At 33.9% G+C, this 20,955-nt stretch overlaps 1 protein-coding gene across 2 annotated transcripts in view; it reads right to left on the reverse strand.

Annotated features, from left to right (window-relative positions):
- Positions 1-20,955, reverse strand: part of CCSER1 (coiled-coil serine rich protein 1) — a 756,597-nt gene that overhangs the window by 100,859 nt on the left and 634,783 nt on the right. For both annotated transcript variants that reach the window (XM_055313237.1, XM_055313238.1), the window contains exon 8: positions 6,549-6,632. In XM_055313237.1, coding sequence (XP_055169212.1) covers positions 6,549-6,632 — 84 coding nt within the window. The remainder of the gene's footprint in view (positions 1-6,548; positions 6,633-20,955) is intronic.

The following is a 20,955-nucleotide window of genomic DNA, read 5'->3' on the forward strand; positions in this document are numbered from 1 at the left end:
CTTAAATTGTAGGAGAAAGAAATGTTCAAAACTCAGTTATGTACCTACCATAATGGATACCCAGAACAGAGATCATTTTTAAAATCATATTTCTTAAAGAAAAGCTTACTTTAAATAATCATGACATAAAATGAAATTTAATGATGGCCAGGAAAGAAACACAGCTAGTTAAAAGGTTATCATACTCATCTTTGCAAATGTGATCATGTCAAAAAGTAAGTTTTAATAAACATAATATTTATTTATTAAGATTCTGCAAAAGGTATACTTTAGGCAACTATTAAATCATGCCTTGATGCAACTTTTTGGTTAGTACATTAGTTTTAAGACATTGCAATGAAACATACAATTTAAAATTAAGAAGTTCAGAATTGGCTATTAAAATTCACTAAAATATTTAATGTATGAATTCAGATTTATTTCCCCCTAAAAATATATATATATCTTGCTGTTCTATTTGTTTACATCTTAAATAAAAATATTCCAAATGGTTACATCAAATGACAGAACTGAAGTAACTCGAGATTCATTCTTGCATCTTTATAATAACTGCTTTCATTGATTATTTTGAATTTATTGAATGTTAATATGTGGTACTATTGAGGTTGGAAATACAAATCTAATTTAAAGCTTACTAGATGATTCTGAACTATTAATCTCTATACAGAGTTCTCAACTGGAATTTCTCCCAATTAATCTTCACTTAAAAATACAATGTTTATTTTATTTATTTTCTTAAAATCCTATTTATTTACTCATGAGAGACACACTGAGGAAGAGACATAGGCAGAGGGAGAAGCAGGCTCCCTCTCGGGAGCCTAACATGGATCTCAATCCCAGGACCCTGGGATCACAACCTGAGCCAAAGGCAGACAGACACTTAACATCACTGATCCACCCAGGTGCCCCCCAAATACAATGTTTATTAAGAGATGAGTAATAATATGCTAGCTGAAATTTTAAGGTATGTAAAATGTAAACATTATAACCTGAAGTTACTAAATTAGGATTCAGATCCACAAGAAAACAAACAAAACGGCATGTCTTTCAGGGAGGAGTTTTATAACTGACATTTTTAGAATTGTTGGCCTCTGGTAAATGCAGATGGCTTTTAGTCAGTTTTCTTACCCGTTTAAATGCTTCACAGTCAATGCATCCCCTTACTCTTTAGCTTAGAAACATGTGATGACTAAGGTCAGAATGAAGTGAAAACTATTTGTTACAACTATTAATGTTACCTGGTAAACAAGATTATGAAGGTAAACATAGGAAGTATTTTTATTTGGCTTTACCTTTGTTTTAATGAAGGATGTTTTAAGTATATTTTCACACAATTTGTATGCTTTTTGGCTGAAATCTTATTTTGGGGTTAAACTGGCCTTTTAAATAGAAACATGTTTTTAAATAAGTATACTGTAAAAAGTGGTATCTGATGCTTTTTACTCAGATCAGCTACAAAATGAACAAAAGTTTCAAAGGGAAGAGTAAAATGATACAAATTATAAACATTTAGAATCATTAATTACTGAGAATTCACCTTTTTTAGTGTGGCTATCCACACACATTCATTTTTGATAAAGTAGTAGGCAATTAGGGATCCCTGGGTGGCGCAGTGGTTTAGCGCCTGCCTTCAGCCTAGGGCGCGATCCTGGAGACCCGGGATCGAATCCCACATCGGGCTCCCGGTGCGTGGAGCCTGCTTCTCCCTCTGCCTGTGTCTCTGCCTCTCTCTCTCTCTCTCTCTCTCTCTCTCTCTCTCTCTCTGTGACTATCATAAATAAAAAAAAATAAAAAAAGTAGTAGGCAATTAAATTACTGGTAAAACATAATAGTAAACACATAGCATAGTGTGCTAATTCTAATTAGGGCAATTAAATTTTACTATTGACAGTCGTAGGTCCAACAAAAGTTATTTTTATTTTTAAGTTACTTAGCTTCAACTTCTTCAAAATATTTTGAATCAATCCATTAATAAACACCAAACCCACTTTCTTCAATTTCTGAAGTCATATAGGGCACACTTTTCATCTATACTGTGAAACCATTTATAAAATTTCTGAAGTCATCTACAAGATTAAAAATAATTTACAAGAAAATATCTGTAGACCCCTCACATACCCCGCCAAAACACAAGGCTACATACTTCACCACCAATGTTTATGATAAATCTCTCAGATTTATTTTAGGAACAAGGCGGCAATATTTACCATGTCCCTCAGTTTTATACTAGCAATAAAATCACATTGCAATCTTCAGCACGACCTTCACTTAACAGCCAGAGAAAGAATCAAACTTTCTCATAAGTGGGGAAAAAATACTTCTCTGCTTTATGTCATGAATAGTCAAAGTTAAACAAAGTTAAAAATAATTTAAGTAACTTTTATATTGATTCTGATAGAGTATTCTTACTTTAAGCCATTATGTTTAGATTTTTGGTCTAAATCTATACCAATGCATTAAAATCCTGAAGCAAGTTCATAAAATCCCTAAATCTCAGTGCTGGTGGGAGAGTTCTACTTCTAATATTCAAAAAGTTTAAATTAAAAAAAAAGTTAAAATATATTCTACACAAGTGCAAACTTATATTTAAATATATATCCAAATATTTAATTATTAAGAAGAAAATATTTCCTATCATTTCTGACTCTGAAAGTTGGCTCTTTTTCATGCTTTCAGCTAATATCCTTATTAACAAGATGTTGAATAATTCTCAGTGAAGTACATGTCACTGTTTTTCATCTCATTTCCTACTCAGAACCAGTAACTCCTAGCAGTCTTTAGCATTAATCTTGTCCAGGTTTTTGGTTTGATTTTTATTCTCAGATAAGGTTTTTTGTCAATTAGAATCTTACAGAGAATTAGGATATACGAAAACAGTAAAATTATAATCACTATCATTAAGTGGTTGTATTGAAGGAGTAGAATTCCATAAGACCTCTGATACCCTTACTTCCCTTACAGACTAAAGGATTACGTCCCCCCAAATCACATTAAAGTCCTAACCCCCACTGATGTGATGGTATTTGGGGGTGGGGATTTGGAAAGGTGATTACAATTAGATCAGGTCTTAAAGATAGGGCCGCATGATGGGATTAGTGCCCTTATAAGAAGGGTAAAAGACAAGAGCACCCCCCTTCCACCATGGGGGTTAGGTCTTCAACATATTAACTTTTGGGAGGACACGATTCAATCCGTAGCAGTATCCTTCATATTTCAGGGTACATAGTGTTCTGTATGGCAGCTCTAGCAGCCTAAAATACCAGGCAAAGATTTATTTATGTAATAGCCAAAGAAGCAGCTGATCCATTCTATAGCACTTTTCTTTTACTTCATTCATTTCTTTTACTTCATTCATTAGTTTCATTCATTTACTTCTTTTTACTTCATTCACTAGGTACCAAGGGATAGACAGTCATCCTAGAACTTAACAGTTTTATTGGGGACTATACTCTAATAACCCTAAAGCAATGGTTCTCAAATGGGGGAAATTTTGCCCCTGCGGACATTTGGCAATGTGTGGAAGGTACTACTGGATAGAGGGTAGAGGGCAGGATACTGCTAAACATCCGACAAAGCATGGAACTTCCAAAAATAATCTGGTACCAAATGTCAATAGAGCTGCTGTTGGAAAACCCTGCTCTAAAAATAACACAAAACTTGCATTTAAAAACCTCTCTTTTGCCCCAACACCATGCTGCCCCAACTACCTTTTCTTTTTCCAATTAACTTCTTAATACTCGTGAAACTGTCAAAGTGAGGCTGAATAAGTAACCAATCATACAAAAAATAAGTTTATTAAGTTGGATATAAATCCTTTCTTGATATAATTACGTCTAAATTTGATTTATAAGGTACATAGAATTCTTATAATAGCAGTGGTCAAGAAATGAAAAACCCATGATAAACAATAGAGAACTAAGCTAGCTCCAACGTATACATCTATTATAACCTATTATAATAGGAAACAACAGCTAAACTGGTTTCTTTTTTTTTTAAATTTATTTATTTATTTATGATAGTCACAGAGAGAGACAGAGAGAGAGAGAGAGGCAGAGACACAGGCAGAGGGAGAAGCAGGCTCCATGCACCAGGAGCCCGATGTGGGATTCGATCCTGGGTCTCCAGGATCACGCCCTGGGGCAAAGGCAGGCGCTAAACCGCTGCGCCACCCAGGGATCCCCGCTAAACTGGTTTCTAAAATGTTTCAAAATTTTCAAATTTAGGTATGTAATGTATAAAGATGAAGTTTAATATCCACCTTGTCAAAATGTCACAAGTTATTTGTTATCAGAATCAGAAGTCCTAAGACTTAATTTTTAATCGATTCCAAGTAGGTTAGGTTGTTTTTATGGGGTTGTATCCCTCCTCTATGTTGCAAATCCAGTTTTAATGATGCCTTTTCTTTTTTGTATGCCTCTTCTTCCTTAAATCCCCAAATTACTTACACACTTTATTTTATTTTATTTTATTTTATCTTATTTTATTTTTTTTACTTACACACTTTCTTCTTTAGCTTTGGTCCTCTTTAATAAGACCAACTTTGTTTTCAAAAGTTAACATTTTCCTGTTTAAATATCAAAAATGATTATGCAAACTACATAGCACAAAAATGGAAATAATACCTTGATTGTTACCCAGGAAATTTTAGAGGCTAATAGTCATTTTGAGTCATTCAAGTTATACAGAAAAAGAAAAACAAAACAAAACAAACTCTTGAATATCATTTTACTAAGTCAACAAGAAGACTTTCTTTTTTTTGGAGGAAGGGGTAGTAAAATGCTTTAAGTATAACTGTGTAATATTGGCTTTTGAAGTAATCATTTTCTTTCTCATTTCATTTAAGAAATGAAGGTCTGATGTCTATATACTGCTATGTTTTAGATCTGATCACAATTAATGTTGAGGGAGGAATATGAATACTTCTGAGTTAATCCTCCAAAAATATGCATTCTCTGAAAAGTGTGGTCGATTTTCTGTTGTGTTAAAACGGATGATTCTATGCAACTTTTAATATCTACATGATTTTTATTCAACTCAGTGATTTTTTTATCTGCCACATTAACAAAGCTTGATCACGTAACATAGTTTTATTAAATATAGAAATGTTTTCCTAGTATAATAAAGAAAATTTATAATAAATCAATTACTTCTTTACATAAAGTTATTCCCAGTAATGTAAATCATGTTCCTTTTGTCTATAGTACTATTACTTGCTTAAACACTGGTTTATATGTTTCCTAAAGCACCAATAATATGCTCATGAAGCCAATAATTAGAATCAACTCAATCATAACACAGTCTTCATAAAGTTCAAGTTTCATTAAAAACATTGTCTATTGCCAATAATCAATAAAATATGTTCTAAATTTGTCTGCTATCTCACTAATATGTTAAGAACTCTCAGGAGCTTGATATGGTCTATAAAATCTGTTTTGTCATTTAATTGTATCAAATAATTATGTAATATATCATTGTTAATATAGTCAACTCTGACATCATAAAGAACATTATTAACTAGAATTTGTTTTTTTATCTTAATAATGAGTCAGGTTCTCTTATTCTGTAATTTTTTTTTTCATTTTATAGGTATTATTAGGAACTCTCAAATTAAAATTCCTTTCATTCGTCTCTTTCATTTTTATTTTACATATCATTTTTTATTAAACTCAGTAAATTTTATGGCAAACTATTGTTGATATACATATATAAGTTGAAAACACATACTTAGAAAAGTAATGCACACTGCTATTCTTGCTACCTACCAAAATGTTTTAAGATTATAATTTTAACTTAATACTTTTTTATAACATCACATTTTAAAACACCCTGAAAACATTAACATTTAATAGTTTGTATAATTTTTATATAATATGGATATTACATAAATAAATCTCATTAAGTTAATATTTTTTGGTAGCTTTGTGAAAAAAGTAAAATCTTTTTTTTTTTTACGATTTTTGATAACTTCATAATACATGATTGTATCTCTAGGTAGGGCAGTCTGAGGTTAAATTACACTTTACAAAATAAAATATGGCCTTATCTTTACAATTCTTTTTAAAGACTTTTTTTTTTATTTATTCATGAGAGAGAGAGAGAGAAGCAGAGACACAGGGGGAGAAGCAGGCTCCATACAAGGAGCCCAACGTGGGACTTGATCCTGGGTCTCCAGGTTCAGGCCCTGGACTGAAGGCGGTGCTGAGCCGCTGAGCCACCCGGGCTGCCCTACAATTTTTTTTAATTAATCAATTTATTGTATTTATTTATTTTTGCCCTACAATTTTTGATAGATACAACTAGAACATGTAACCTTGGTTTAATAATCTGTTTCTAGAATTATACAAAGTTCAATATAGATTATAGACCATTTTATTTTTCAGATTTTCAAATCACCATTACTATAGGACTATAAAATTAATAATGAATCCAATTGAAGCACTATCAATTTACAAATAATATTACATTCAACAAAGAAGTTGTTGGAGGGTTTACAGCAAATAACCTTGCAAGGAAAGTATACTTGTGGGCAAAGTATTTTTATCACTTACCAGCTCTTCCTGAAGTTGGGAAATGAGTTCATCCCGTTCTTTCAGCTGCAGCTTCAGCAGTGAGCATTCATCTTTCATTATATCCTATAAAAACATCAAAGAGACAGCATAATAGGCTTAGTCCTTTCACTTTGCTCCAGATAAGGAAAGTCAGCTTCTCACAGTGGGAGATAATTGCATAGGATTAATGAAACTGAAATTTTCTCTACAGTGTGATATTTTTCATAATATATTCTAAGTTTCAAAATAAACAAGCTAATGTATCCAAAGATGTTATTTTATATAATATACACATATATATTTTTTATTTTTAATTTTTTTAATTTAAATTCAATTTGCGAACATATAGTATAACACCTATAACACCCAGTGCTCATCATATCATGTGCCCTCCTTAATGCCCATATGCTTTTTTAATCAATCATTTTCTTTTGATATGTTTGTCCATTTTGTTGTCCACAACAGAACTAGTGAATCATCCTAAATTCTTTCCTCCCGTTCTTGTGCATACATAGTGAGTAGACAAATGGCTATAGTTTATTTTTTTTTATAGTTTAAAAGAGATAGTTTTACCTACCATTTGTTCCCCTGCTATAATTAAATATTAATTCCCAAACCAATTACCATGATACAGTCTTTGTCTTTAATTATGTCTCTTTAATACTTGTTCCTTTCACTATAGCTTTATCTTTGGCCATTTAATCTTCTCAGCAAGTACACTCAGCCACAGCCTCTGTGTACACCATTCATGTCTAGGGCCTATATTACTGTATGCTGGTAACTCTCAGGTACAAATCCTTAATCTAGACTCATCTGTATTCCAAGCTGCAACTCATAAATAAAGCTACTTATTAAGTGTATACTCACATTGTCCTATGGACACTCCAGGGCAACCTTCATTTCATTCATTTGCCCTCTACCTGAAAAATTCACTTCTACTTCTCACATCTTCCTTTTTCCTAAAATAAGTAGGAAGCCATCCTGTACTCTCAGGTTTTTTAATTCGCTCTGAATCAAATCTGATACCAAACTCTCTCATTTCTATTTCCTTGATATTTCTTGGACTCCCTCTCTCCATCCTCATTAACTTAACTCTAAGTATTCATTGCTTCTTTCCTGGCTTAATGCAGTTAAGTTTCTAAACTAGTTTTCTCTCTGTCATATTCCCTATCTGCCAGAGGTATTTTCCTATTGGGAATAAATTGCATCTCTTCTTATTTAACAGCTAATCACCTCTTTCAGGAAAATAAAGATGGCAATACTCTTCAGCATAGAATATAGCCCCTTTCATTATCTGCTACATATTTCATTTTCAACTTTTTTACAACCTTTGCTCATTCCTATAAAACTGAAACACAAGATGTTTTATGTATCCTTGCTTTACACATATACAGGCCTGGATTATGGTCTTCTACCCACAGTGCCCTTGTTGGCTGAGTAAGATATCCCTGAGAGTAAGGGCATGTTCCATAGCACCTAAATCATACATCATTTCATGCAGTATTAATATTTCAAGTGTTGTTTGTTCTCCAGCCTCAGTGGACTTCTCCCCCCCCCCCACTTCAGCAGATAGGCTATTTTATTAGCATCAAACACTGTAACTGATGTGCAGGAGCTCAAATCCACAAGATTACCAGGTAAGCAATATAATCATTAGGATTATGATGATTAGGATTATGATGATCCAGGATCACGCCTTGGATGGCTCAGCAGTTGAGCTTCTGCCTTTAGCCCAAGGTGTGATCCTGGAGTCCTGGGATCCAGTCCCACATCAGGCTCCCTGCATGGAGCCTGCTTCTTCCTCTGCCTGTGTCTCTTGCCTCTCTCTCTATGTCTCTCATGAATAAATAAATAAAATCTTAAAAAAATTGTCGATTAATTTAAAATGGAAGATTCATCATATTATGACTAATAGGAACTATTAAAAACATTTGGTTTTCCAAAAAATATGCCCACTTCATACGTTTCTCTGATTTTGTTCCTGGGGAACTTTTTCAAGACGTTCATAATCTCATAGTTTTAAATCGGATAGGTGATAATATATCATTTGCATTTACTTATATACTAACCCATTAAATATTTATCGTATATTATCAGAAGCCAATTTTTTATAAAAGCCTCTATGAATGACTATGCAAATGAATTTTAGTTATCTAGAGTTTCATTTTTAGTTGTTATATATACATGTGTCGATATTCAGAGAAATATTTGTCTAACACAAAATAAGATCCCTTGAACAACATTCTTAGCTGAAAACCAATAGCAATATTCTCTCAATATTTTTACTATGTGGGCAAATTTCTAGGATGTATTTGGCAGGATGACCTCTTGAATTAGAAATCATATTGATGTGTAGAATAAACTGGACTTTAATAGTCTTGATTTTTCAAATAGGATTATTCTATTAACCTGTAGGCTAATGTAACCAATTTAAGCTTGTGCTTAAAGATTTATTTATTTATTTTAGAGAGAGAGAGTGAGGTGGGGAGGAGCAGAGGGAGAGAGTCTTAAGCAAACTCTCTGTTCACTGCAGAGCCTGATGCCGGGCTCAATCTCGTGACCCTGAGATTATGACCTAAACTAAAACCGAGAGTCAGACTAATCTTGTGCTTATTTACATGTATATTGTTCATTAATAGGAAACGATATACTTTAATAATTACATCTTCTTTTTCTCATTCAAGCACAATTAATTTTAGGACTTAAATTCAATTCTATTTTTTAAATTAAATTCTATTATTTATAAACTCAGTAATTTTTTATAAATATGGAACTCATATGGGGTACATTAAAGATGGCTACAAATCTCTCGCTACTATTTCTACTGAAAGATGGAGGCCAATGCTCTCTCCTTGGATCTAGTCCGGTTTTATTGTTTGACCAATAGGATATCATGGAATTAACTCTACATGACTTCCAGGACTGGATAAGAAAAAGGCCTTTCAGCTTCCACAACTGGTCTCTTAGAATGCTCCTTTCGGAAAGTAGAAAAAATGAGTGGAAATATCAGAAAGGGAGACAGAACATGAAAGACTCCTAACTCTGGGAAACGAACTAGGGGTGGTGGAAGGGGAGGTGGGCGGGGGCGGGGGTGACTGGGTGACAGGCACTGAGGTGGGCACTTGACGGGATGAGCACTGGGTGTTATTCTATATGTTGGCAAATTGAACACCAATAAAAAATAAATTTATATATATATATATATATATATATATATATATATATATATATATATATATATATAAAGAATGCTCCTTTCTCAAGTTATTCCTTGCAGAAGGAACCCCACAGGCAAGCTGAAAAGTAAAACCACACGCACTTCTTTTGACAGCCCCCTAAGAGCTGTGAAAGGATACCTGGCTTTAATTGCCAGCCATGACAGTGACTCACATCTAGCCCAGTGGAACTTTTAGGTAATAGAAGCCTACACTGATACCTCACCTTAACTGCCTAACTTGAATTATTCCCAAATTCCTGACCTGCAAAATTGTGAACAAATAAAATTCTTATTTTAAGCCACTGATTTGGGGGATGACTTTTTAGACACTGTAGCACATGTGGACAAACTCCAAATTATTAGAATTAGAATTAGTATAAATTATGACTCATTATAGTTACATAAAATGCAGCTAGTTTTGAAATAAAATATTTTGTGATTTAATTTTTGACATATGTGATTTAAGTTAGAGTTTAAATAGTGCACTTTCAAATAGCTGATTTCATGCAAGAAAGGAAGATTTATGTCCTTATGCATAAATTACTAGAGAATCAGACAAACAGATATAAAAATAGCTTACAAATTATCTTATTCTTGTACTGTTATTTGATAAATTTGGAAAGTTAGAGCCAGATACCCAGATACTTGGGTAATTTGTTCCAAATTCAGTTAGCTGACTTCAGTCCCATATATTCTATAATTCATTTTTTGCCTAGAATTAGAACCAACTCATTGTTTCAGACTTTTAGATAAACAGAAGTCAAGTGCCAAAAAAGGCAAGTAGAATCTATAAATCATTTTTAAAATGATCTTATGCTAAAATCAGAAACATAGGTTAAAAATCATGTAATTTCTAACTCACATACTTCTACATAATTCTGCAGGTAAAATTATTACCATAATTCTGGACTACTAGTTACAAACATATATCAAAATTGGTATTGAGTCACCATGACTCTATTGATAAACCTCAGGTTTTCTCTCTGGAGGGCTTTACTTTATGATTTAGAAGTTATTTTCTCATTCTTGTAAACAAGAGTTTACAAGATTTAAAAAAAATGAAAGAAACAACTCTATCAGGCAAAACAAGAACATAATATTATGAACAAGTGGAAAAGGAAAAGAAACAGGAATATGGTAGGAGAGAACAGCAGGGCAGAGATTAGAAAACACAGAAATGTATTGACAGTGCGTTTTGCAGCTCTCCCTAAATAACTGACCTCATATGATTCTTATGTTAACTGAGCTTCAGAGTAGTATGCTATCTGCAATACCTGAGTAGCTAGAGAAGTAAAGCTCTATAGGCATATAGTCATCTGAACAGGAGCATAAGAGAAATTGCTTTTCTAATATTGAAAATGAAGTCAATAAAAACATCATTCTAATTATTTAGTTTAAAATAATTGAAAAATTATAAATCGTTTCGACATTAATAATGCTACATGATGAAAAGTTTTCTTTCTACATTGAATTAAACTTGACACAGTGGTATATTGGCTGTATTTTCAAGCAATCAAAGAAGAGACTTTGGATATCAGCATAATCTTTTCATTTGCAAGTGTTACTCTTAAGAAATATTAAGACTTCTTACTGATTTTACCACTCAAAAGATAATGATAACAATACCTAATATTTGTATAGGGGGCTTTATAATTTGTAAAACAAATTGTTACGTGCAGAATTTCTTTTTGCTATCAGAGTATTTCCTGACCAGTTACTGGGCAAAATGGTACATTGCTGGATAAGTAAGGGCTTTAGGCATAAAAATGAAGCAGAAAAGGCAAGAGTAGCAAAGGTCAAACAAATAATAATACTAAGACTTTTAGGTTGTTTTCATTAATCTCTCAACAAAATTTGTTGTATTCCTACATTTTTTGGAATTGTTAAGGACATTAACTTCACTGAGAAATCTGCTAGGATTTTAAAACAGTTCCATGAGACTATGGGTTTGTCATTACTAAGTTGTTAGAAGCTCTTAGATTTATTAAAGTAAATAAATTAATTACATTAATAAAAAACTTGTGTTGCATAACTCTTTTAATGTACTTTATCTTATTTTTTTCTATACAGTAAGTGAACAGAATATGTTAATCTAAGTCATAATCCTTATAAAAATATTTACTCAAAGTTATTACTATTCTGTTATTTGCTTCATCCAGTATTTTTTGAAGGGTGCTGGTTAAAAGTAACATTTTTTTTAAGATTTATTTTTTTATTTATTTATGATAGAGAGAGAGAGAGAGAGAGAGAGAGAGAGAGAGAGGCAGAGACACAGGCAGAGGGAGAAGCAGGCTCCATGCCGGGAGCCCGACACGGGCGGGACTCGATCCGGGGACTGCAGGATCGCGCCCTGGGCCAAAGGCAGGCGCGAAACCGCTGAGCCACCCAGGGATCCCCAAAATTAATTTTTTTTATTTCATTTTCCAAAGCCTTCTTAAAATGACTGTATTCTGTAGGCATAAGGATGAAAAATAAGTTTCCAGGGTCATAGAATGAGTTCCTAAGCATGACAAATTAGTTCTCTGATCTCCTAAATCCTTGGTCATCAAAATCAATTATGAACTCCATTTAAGATATAAATGTCTTATAAACTAATCAACAATGAGCTTCTGAGCAAAGACAATTAACAAGTAATAAAGTATTAATTTATATTGTCCCATTAAACTTGCTTGATACAAAATTCTTGGGGAAAAATTATCCTTAAGAGATCTTAAAATTCTCTGATACCAGCACTTTTTTTTTCTTCACAGAAGACAGACATAATTGTCATATGATACCTGTATTTTTTAAATAAGGTAAGTGATTGTGACTCTTCCCACAACATAGATTTTACAAGAAAGAAAAATGAAATAGTTAGAAATACCCTCTTAAACATTCCTTTCTGTTATGAAGTCATGCTTGCTTGCTTCTCACGTTTCACTTTTATAATTATTATTATTTTTTTTAATTTTATTTATTTATTTATGATAGTCACACACACACACAGAGAGAGAGAGAGAGGCAGAGACACAGGCAGAGGGAGAAGCAGGCTCCATGCACCGGGAGCCCAATGTGGGACTCGATCCCGGGTCTCCAGGATCGCGCCCTGGGCCAAAGGCAGGCGCCAAACCACTGCGCCACCCAGGGATCCCTATAATTATTATTTTTAAAGTAGGCTTCATGCCCAGTTTGGGGCTCAAACTCATGACCTTGAGATCAAGAGTTGCATGTTCCACTAAATAAGCCAGCCAGGCACCTCTTGCTTTTCATGCTTTAAATAAGAAATAGAGGGCCTTTTATCCTTTAACATCCTGAATGAAGTAAGAGAATTATGTTTGAACATAACTACAAGTTTAGTTTTTGAGAAGGAAAAGTAACCAAAGACAATGAACACATCCCATTCCATACCCAGAAGTATGTGACACAGTCGTTTTATTTTCATTTTGTTTAAAATGCTATCCTGACCTAGTTTTGAGGCCTTGGTTAGAAGCCAGTTAGATCCCCTTCTTGAACAACTAATTAAAATCCACATTCCAAATATTTCCCTTACTGGGCCCTCAAATTTTAGGGCCATTATGTACCAGTCCTATCAAAAAGTACCAGGCAACTAGGGACAGCTCCTCTATGCCCCAGAGCTCTTGAAATTATTCAATTTAACCAACCCCTAGGGAACCTTGGAAATCTAGCTAATCTCATGCAGTTTGCCATACATAAATTACCTCTAGAGCTGGAGTTTGCTGTAAACTCTGTAGCCTGAGAGCAACTTCCCGCATGGCCCTACTTGGCAGCTGTGTCTCACTGGGAGATTTAAGTAAGAGAGATCTACGTTTCATCTGAGTGTCAACGTGTTGCCTCTCTATCCAAAACATTTTTTATAACATAAAAAAAATAGTGCTGGAAGGTCTGGCTACAGGTAGTGGGCACCTTCTGCCATTCCCCTGGGACAAGGGAGTTGGGTCAGCTCTTGGGCCCTGGACATTTATGCTGCCTTCAGACAGACAGGAGAGCAGTATGAATAATATTGGGCACTGGTTGGCAATACATATGCATCTTTTGCATAGTAAAGGGAGAATAAAAGCATTCTAGTTTTATATGTTAATAGAGTAAAAACTAGAGAAGAAAGATATCCCTAATTTAGCTGATCCTAAAAAAAGATATGCAGCATCCTGTTTTATAGGGTGTTGAATTGTGACAGTAATGAAGAATACAGATTAAATAATACTTTAGGGTGGTTTTTCAGGGATTCCAGACTAATTGTAGAATTCTGGGGAGGAAAAAAAAGCAAAAAGTTCAATACTGCGCTACAAAGGAATCGTGGATAATGTGACTCAATTTAAGCACTGGTTTCAGGCAGTCTGAGAGGTCACAAAATTAAGCTGCAAAAAAGCAATGAATATTATCTGATGCTACAGATCACAGCTACAAAACATAAACCCGTATTAGACAGTAAGGAAATGAAAAAAGGTCATGCTTTGTTCTTTTTTAGAGCACTAATGGATAGCAACGACATACATAGTGGTGTCTTCAAATACTCATTATATGTATGTTGTAAAGCAGGAGTCTTTTAAGATGGCATATACATGAATTTGGAATAAGTAGCCTTTTCAACTTATGAAATAGATATACTTTTGAATGGCTGCTTATGTAGCAAATGCCTGAATACTGTGCCTAGCTATATAATTAACTTCCATATAAAACAAAATGTTTGGCTTAAAGATTCTATAAATTGAAAAGTGCTGAGAAGTTTTAGATTATCATTAAAACACTAAACTATCCTAAAAGCTATTACCTAATAAAGGAGAAAACCCTACAAATCTAGCAATGTTTTTCTTGTTACCTATTGCTATCTTTCCTTCAGGAGACAAGATTGCATCTGAATGTTGTGACCTTGCACAAATCAATTACTGATGATACAAGTACAATTTATTGAAATTCTGAAATAATAAATGTTTTTCAAGCATTGTCAGTGGATATTCACATTTTTGCTGGGAGGGTGGTATTAACTACATTCTTTAATGTTTTAACAACTCTCTTACACCAAAAAAAAAAAAAAAACTAAAAAAACAATGACTAAATAAACCCAAGTCTGCATTAACACAAAACCAGTGTATCTCACTAATAGTCTGCACTACTTTTGGAGAGTCTCAATTTCCCTCATAAAATGGGGATCATGGTATGTATTTTTCCCACAATGATTTACTCACATATATATAAAAGAAACAACCACAATTAGGTATGATAGGCAGAATGTCTAAAAGAGCAATCCCAAATTTGTCCTGCCCTCATCTCCAGAATCTATGAACATGATATCACTCCAGTGGTTATATTATGTTCTACAGTACAGCTGACCTTAAAATAGGGTGATGATCTGGGTTGGCCTAATCTAGACACATGAGGCAGAAGTCAGGTATATTCCAAGGGTGGTAAGAACTTGACTTACTACTGATATTTTGAGGGTTGAAAGGGCTGTGTGAGATGGGATATCATAAGAAGAACAAGGAAATGGGACCTCAAATCTTCAGTGCCAAGGAAGTGAATTCTTCCAAAATAAGGGATGGGCTGGAAAGACTCTCTGAAGCTCCTGATGAGAAAAACTGAATGGTACCTTAATTTCAGCTTTGTGAGACTCTGATAAAAGACTTATAAGTGTTTTTTCTTAAGTCACCAAGTTGCATACACAAATACAAATACATATACAAATAAAGAGACTAAGGTCATAGAATTAGAGAAAGTTTTTTTGAGAAAGAAGTATCTAACCAGAATCTCAATGGTCAAAAGAATTAGTAAATAAAGAAAGGGAAGCATTTTCCAAGCAAATATAGGATGATGAGAATTTCTGAAGTAAAGGAAACCATTGTAAGGGCTCAGTGAACAAATATTTTAGTGTAATGGTATGGGGAGGTATACACTGGCAAGAAGACACAATCAGAACCAAATCATGAAAATCATTTGTGCCACAATAATAAGTTGTTTTATTCAGAAGGCTTTGATGTATCAATAAAGAATTTTAATCCATGGAAGAGTATGATCAGATTTAAATTTACACAGTTTACTGTAGGTAGGATATTCCATATCCTAGATTCTAGGTCTAGATTTGCGAATTGACCAATGTTTTGTTGCCCCTTGACATTTAACTTTTCTTTTGAGGACTTATTTTCCTTTGTAAAAATTGGATAAGCTAGTTTGTACATAGGCTCAAATGACCAGTGTCAAAGAATCTGAATATCAGTAGACCTTCCCCACTCTGTCTCCTCATGCAGATAAAACATGTGACAGGCAGAAGCGGAAACTCCCTTTCCATCTGAGATGTGAGGACTTTATGAAACACAATTGAAAACATGAGGAATGACATGCAGTCCCTTCTAGTACTCATCATGCTGTCTCACTGCCTAGCTAGAGAATTTTTCAAACTTTTGTTTCAAACTTTATTATACACACACACACACACACACATTTATTTAAAGCCATCCCTGACTTACCATGACAGGGTACATAACAATATTCTTGGGTTACTGTAGAAATTACCATCATGAGACCATGCATAGAATTTGAGGAGAAAATAGGAATGGATCCCTATAACTGCTGGTCAGATCTTAACAGGTCTTCTTGGAGCCAAAATTGGTAACCTTTCCAGACAGAAGAACACTGTGGAGCTTTCCAGGGGACTTTCAGAGGAGTTGTTTCAAAAACATCATTGTGCAGTTGGGGGAATCCATTCCTAGAGGGTTTTGAAATTGGCTTCTAAAAGCATCGTTGTTGTCTTGACTAATTCAGAAGAAAATTAGAACAAAGTGAAATGGTTACAGATGTTTAAGGGAAAAAAAGCAAGGTAAAGCCTTTTTCTCACCTTGCATTGGCAAAACTACCTCTCCACCATTTTTGTTTAACTTTTGAGTCAAAAGCATCTTACCAGTAAGTATGAATGTCATATGCATCATTATGAGAATACTATTGCTATGAGATAAGAAGCCATATATGAATGTTGTATACTACTTTAGGATTTGCATTGAATTCTAAAGTTTTCACCTCCTTTCAATCGATTTACACTATATTCCTATTTACTAAGTGGGGAGGGGGCTTCTTTATATAATGCTTCATCGTTAAAAAGTCAGTATCTGTTCTGTTTCTGAGATGATCTTTTCGTGCATTAAAAAAGTTCAAAATTAAAAAAAAATGGGACAGGCTAGATGGGACAAAGACCAAAAGACAAAGACATAGGAGGCTGGTTTAATGATCTAGTAGTTAAACTAAGACAGGGCTGTGGGAATAGTTTTGCAAGCTATTTAGAAGGTGGGCTCTACCAGATATGGGCAGCATGGGAGGCAAAGATGAGAGAGGAAAGGGTCAAGGATGATATGAAGTTGTCTGGAAGATGTATGGGGTAAATGCAAGTGCCACTCATTTTTTGTTGACTCCATTTCCAAACAAGGAGGGAGAAGTTAGAAATACAGGGAAAGAACAAATAATTAAGGGAAGGAAATCCTTCAAGTGTTAAGAGATGAGATTCACTACATGGGAGGAGGTATGAGTTTCAAGTAGGCAGAGAAGTATCCATGAACACAAGGAAATGAAATAATCTTCTGTTGATAGTGTTTCAATGATAAAGGATCCTCCTTCTAAACAACTTTAACTATGTAATAGTCTACTAAGGATTGAATATGTTCCCTCAAAATTCATATGCTGAAGTGCTAACCCCTAGAACCTCAGAACATGACCTTGTTTGGAAATGGAGTCATTGCAGATGTAATTGGTTAAAATGAGAGTATATTAGAATAGAGTAAGCCCTTATTTCAATATGACTGATGCCTATAAAAAGGATAAATTTGGACACAGAGAAATGTACATGAGGAAAATACCATGTGAAGATTGGAGTGTGTGTTGTCACAAACCAAGAGACTACCAGAAGCTAGCTGAGAGACCTGGGGCAAATCCTTCCCTAGCATCTTAAAAGGGAGCACAGTCTTGCTGACACTTTAATCTCAGAATTGAGCTTTCAGAACTGAGACAATACATTTCTGTTGCTTAAGCTACATGGTTGGTGGTACTTTATTATAGTACCCTTAGGAAACCAACACGTAGATGTAGTTTTCAATTGCTACAGCTTCTTACAGATTATATATAAGTAATTGAGTTTATATATAATTTTGCAATAATTAATAAATGTGCAAATATAAAGAAGTAGAAAAGGATAGAAAAAAGAGAGTACATAAACCCTGATCTTTCTCTACCATGTCTCTTACCTTCAAAGTTCTCCAAATGCTGATTCTTACTTCTAACATGGGATAATATTAAATAAAATGAGGGGTTATTAGCATATCTAAAAAAATTATATATATATATATATATATATATATATATATATATATATATATAGTTTTATTTATTTCTTCAGGCTCTTAACATAAAACACTCTTATCTGCCTATTTAGTCACTACTTGATTCTTGAACAAGTAAGGGGTGTAGATATCTACTGAAGTCTGTATCTGTAGCAGTAGTTTTGCCTTCAGTCACACCCAATCATTTAAGTGAACACAGGGGCTCACTGTTGTGGACTTTTGTCCAGAATTCGAGGGCAGCCACCACCACACAATTAGGGAGCACCACCACATTTTCGTAACTTGACACAGATCAAAATGATCAAAATGTTTTAGACAAGTTAGTCTCATCAAAGTCAAATTTACTTTGGCCACTAATCAGTATGTGAAATTAGAGAGATATCACTGTTCAAATTCCTTTTCATATAATATAAAAATGTAGTAAGAATAATGTTACCTTTAGGCATGGGGGGTGTAAATAAATGCCCTGATACTCATACCCCATCCTCATTCTGAGTGTTGTTGGTTGAAAAGAAAAAGAAAAGGAAAGAAAAAAAGAAGAGAAAAGAAAAGAAAGGAGAATAGAAAACCTCTGATGATTGACAATTAGTGGCCATACCATAGATATCCATTATTATAAGGTCAAAATATCAAAAGCAACCACAAGTATGCAGTAATTAAAGAATTGTTATTAAATGATGGTAAATCTATCCAACAAAATATGCCACTTTGAGAAAGGCTAATTACAGAGTCTATATGGTAACATGAAAAATACACCTTTAAACTTAAACCTAGTTTTAAATTAAATCTAAATATTTATTCGAAAGTATTTAGCAATCATGTAACCTGCTGAATCTATGGCACATATGGTATACCCTCAGAATAAGTCTATTCAAGTGAAAATATCCCAGGACCAAAAAAATAAATCCAAAACAATGAGAGATCTTCAGGCACATATCTTGAACATAATTACTAGAACACATAGTTCACAACAATAACTTTTATTATTATACTATTCTCTTCTATCAGTTTCCCAAAGACACTTCAGCAGTTCTCCTAAGCGTCCTACAGAACTTACTTAGGTACCACGTGTCCTTCTTCCAGCCCAACTTCCCTTCTGATTCTGAATCATAAGAACTCTTGAGAATGTGTCTGATAAGGAACTCCGCCATCAGAGGGTAAAGAGGAAAAGAACTTAAGTAAAGAGCTAAATTATTATTTTTTTTAGACTTAAAAAAATTTATTTGAGAGAGAATGCATGAGCAAAGGGGAGAGCCAGAGGGAGAGGAAGAAGCTGACTCCCCGCTGAGCAGGGAGTCCTACCATGGGACTGGATCCCAGACTCTGTGATCATGACCTGAGCCTGAGCCAAGGCAGACAGCTATTCTGAGCCATAAAAGGACCCCCACACCCAAATTATTTTTAATGAATAGAGAAAAGGCAACTTTAAAAATTACATAAATACCCTCCTCCAGCACCACAAAAGTAAAGCTCTGTGAATGTTTACTAGACACTAAAAACATGGAGTAAAAAGAATAAATTATAAGCACCTGCAGGGAAAGAATGGTGTCTTTGAATCCTTTTGATATGAAGTACTCTTTATACAGAAGAAAGCAGTAAGTGTTTTGTTAATTAAACTTAAGAAAGTATACAAGAACTATTCAAAAAGATGTTATTGTAAATCTGTTAAAATGGTAAGATTGTAAAGAAAATAAATGGCAACTTACGGAAGTATACAACTTGAACATGCAGTTTTAAATGGCATCGGACTGGGATTTATTTAGAAAGCGATATATTTAAAGGTGAATGGTACCTTATTTCTGTCAATAATTGTCAAGTTATTTTGCTTGAACACAGAAATTGTAGTTGTAATTCATGAAGTCTTTATTCTGAACCTGTCACATTGAGAGATTTGCACTTTAATGGTATTATATTATCTTGAAAATAATAGACCTTTCTGTTCACTTTAACTATGGATTTAAATGATTTCTGTTCTTCTATTGCTACTTTAATTTTATCCAGCTGGGCAATGCCTAATGTCATAAGAAGAGAGGCAGTCAAGTCACAGGATTATAACATAATAAGAAGAAAAGAAAAGAACGGAAAAGAAAAGAAAAAGGCAAGAAACAGAAAGAAAAGAAAAGCTATGTTTTAAAGGAAGCCAATAGCAAAGTACAGGGGTAGCAAACTAGATAGGTAGTTTTCAACAATGGGTGAAGGAAGACTTTACCTAAATCATCTAGGGAGTATTTAAAAGATTTACAGTCTTTTCCTCCCCCAGTTTACCTTGTGAGGTTTATGAGACTCAACTGCAGGTGTGAGTTGGAATTCCATCTTTTATTCATTTTTCTAATCTCACTCTTTGGAACACAGTGCTATTGAAAATCAGTTGAAAAAGGATGCTTATTAGAATATGTAAAACAAACATATACATTTATGACAACAGGTATAATTTTGCTTCTTATAATCAGTGTTCCATGCATTGGCCCTACATAGCAAAAACTTTCCATTACCTAGGATGATGGAGGAAAGGATAAGTTTTCCATGAATCACTCAATTGGTTTTATATAAAATTGTGAGTAGTATGGGAAAGGTTACATATTTATTCACTAATATTCACAATACTGGTAGAAGAAAGAAGCCCTCTAAAGTGTAGTAACTTTTAGCTTATATTTTCTCTATTAGTTCTGGTTTAGTCCTTAAACTGGATTAAGTTTCTACTTTCCTAAGACAAACATAATAAACAAAAACTTTGTCTTTCTGACTTTCTCTTCTTTTGATTAAGAGATTTCTGGAAGAGCAACTACACTATAGAATCCATACCCTCATTTGTAACTTAGCCATAAATAAATAATAGTCCAAGCTTCTTGCCTCTGAAAACTGGTTTCCACTGCAG

The sequence above is a fragment of the Nyctereutes procyonoides genome, unplaced genomic scaffold (genome assembly GCF_905146905.1).
Source record: "Nyctereutes procyonoides isolate TBG_1078 unplaced genomic scaffold, NYPRO_anot_genome, whole genome shotgun sequence".
In the NCBI taxonomy this organism is placed as follows: Eukaryota; Metazoa; Chordata; class Mammalia; order Carnivora; family Canidae; genus Nyctereutes; species Nyctereutes procyonoides.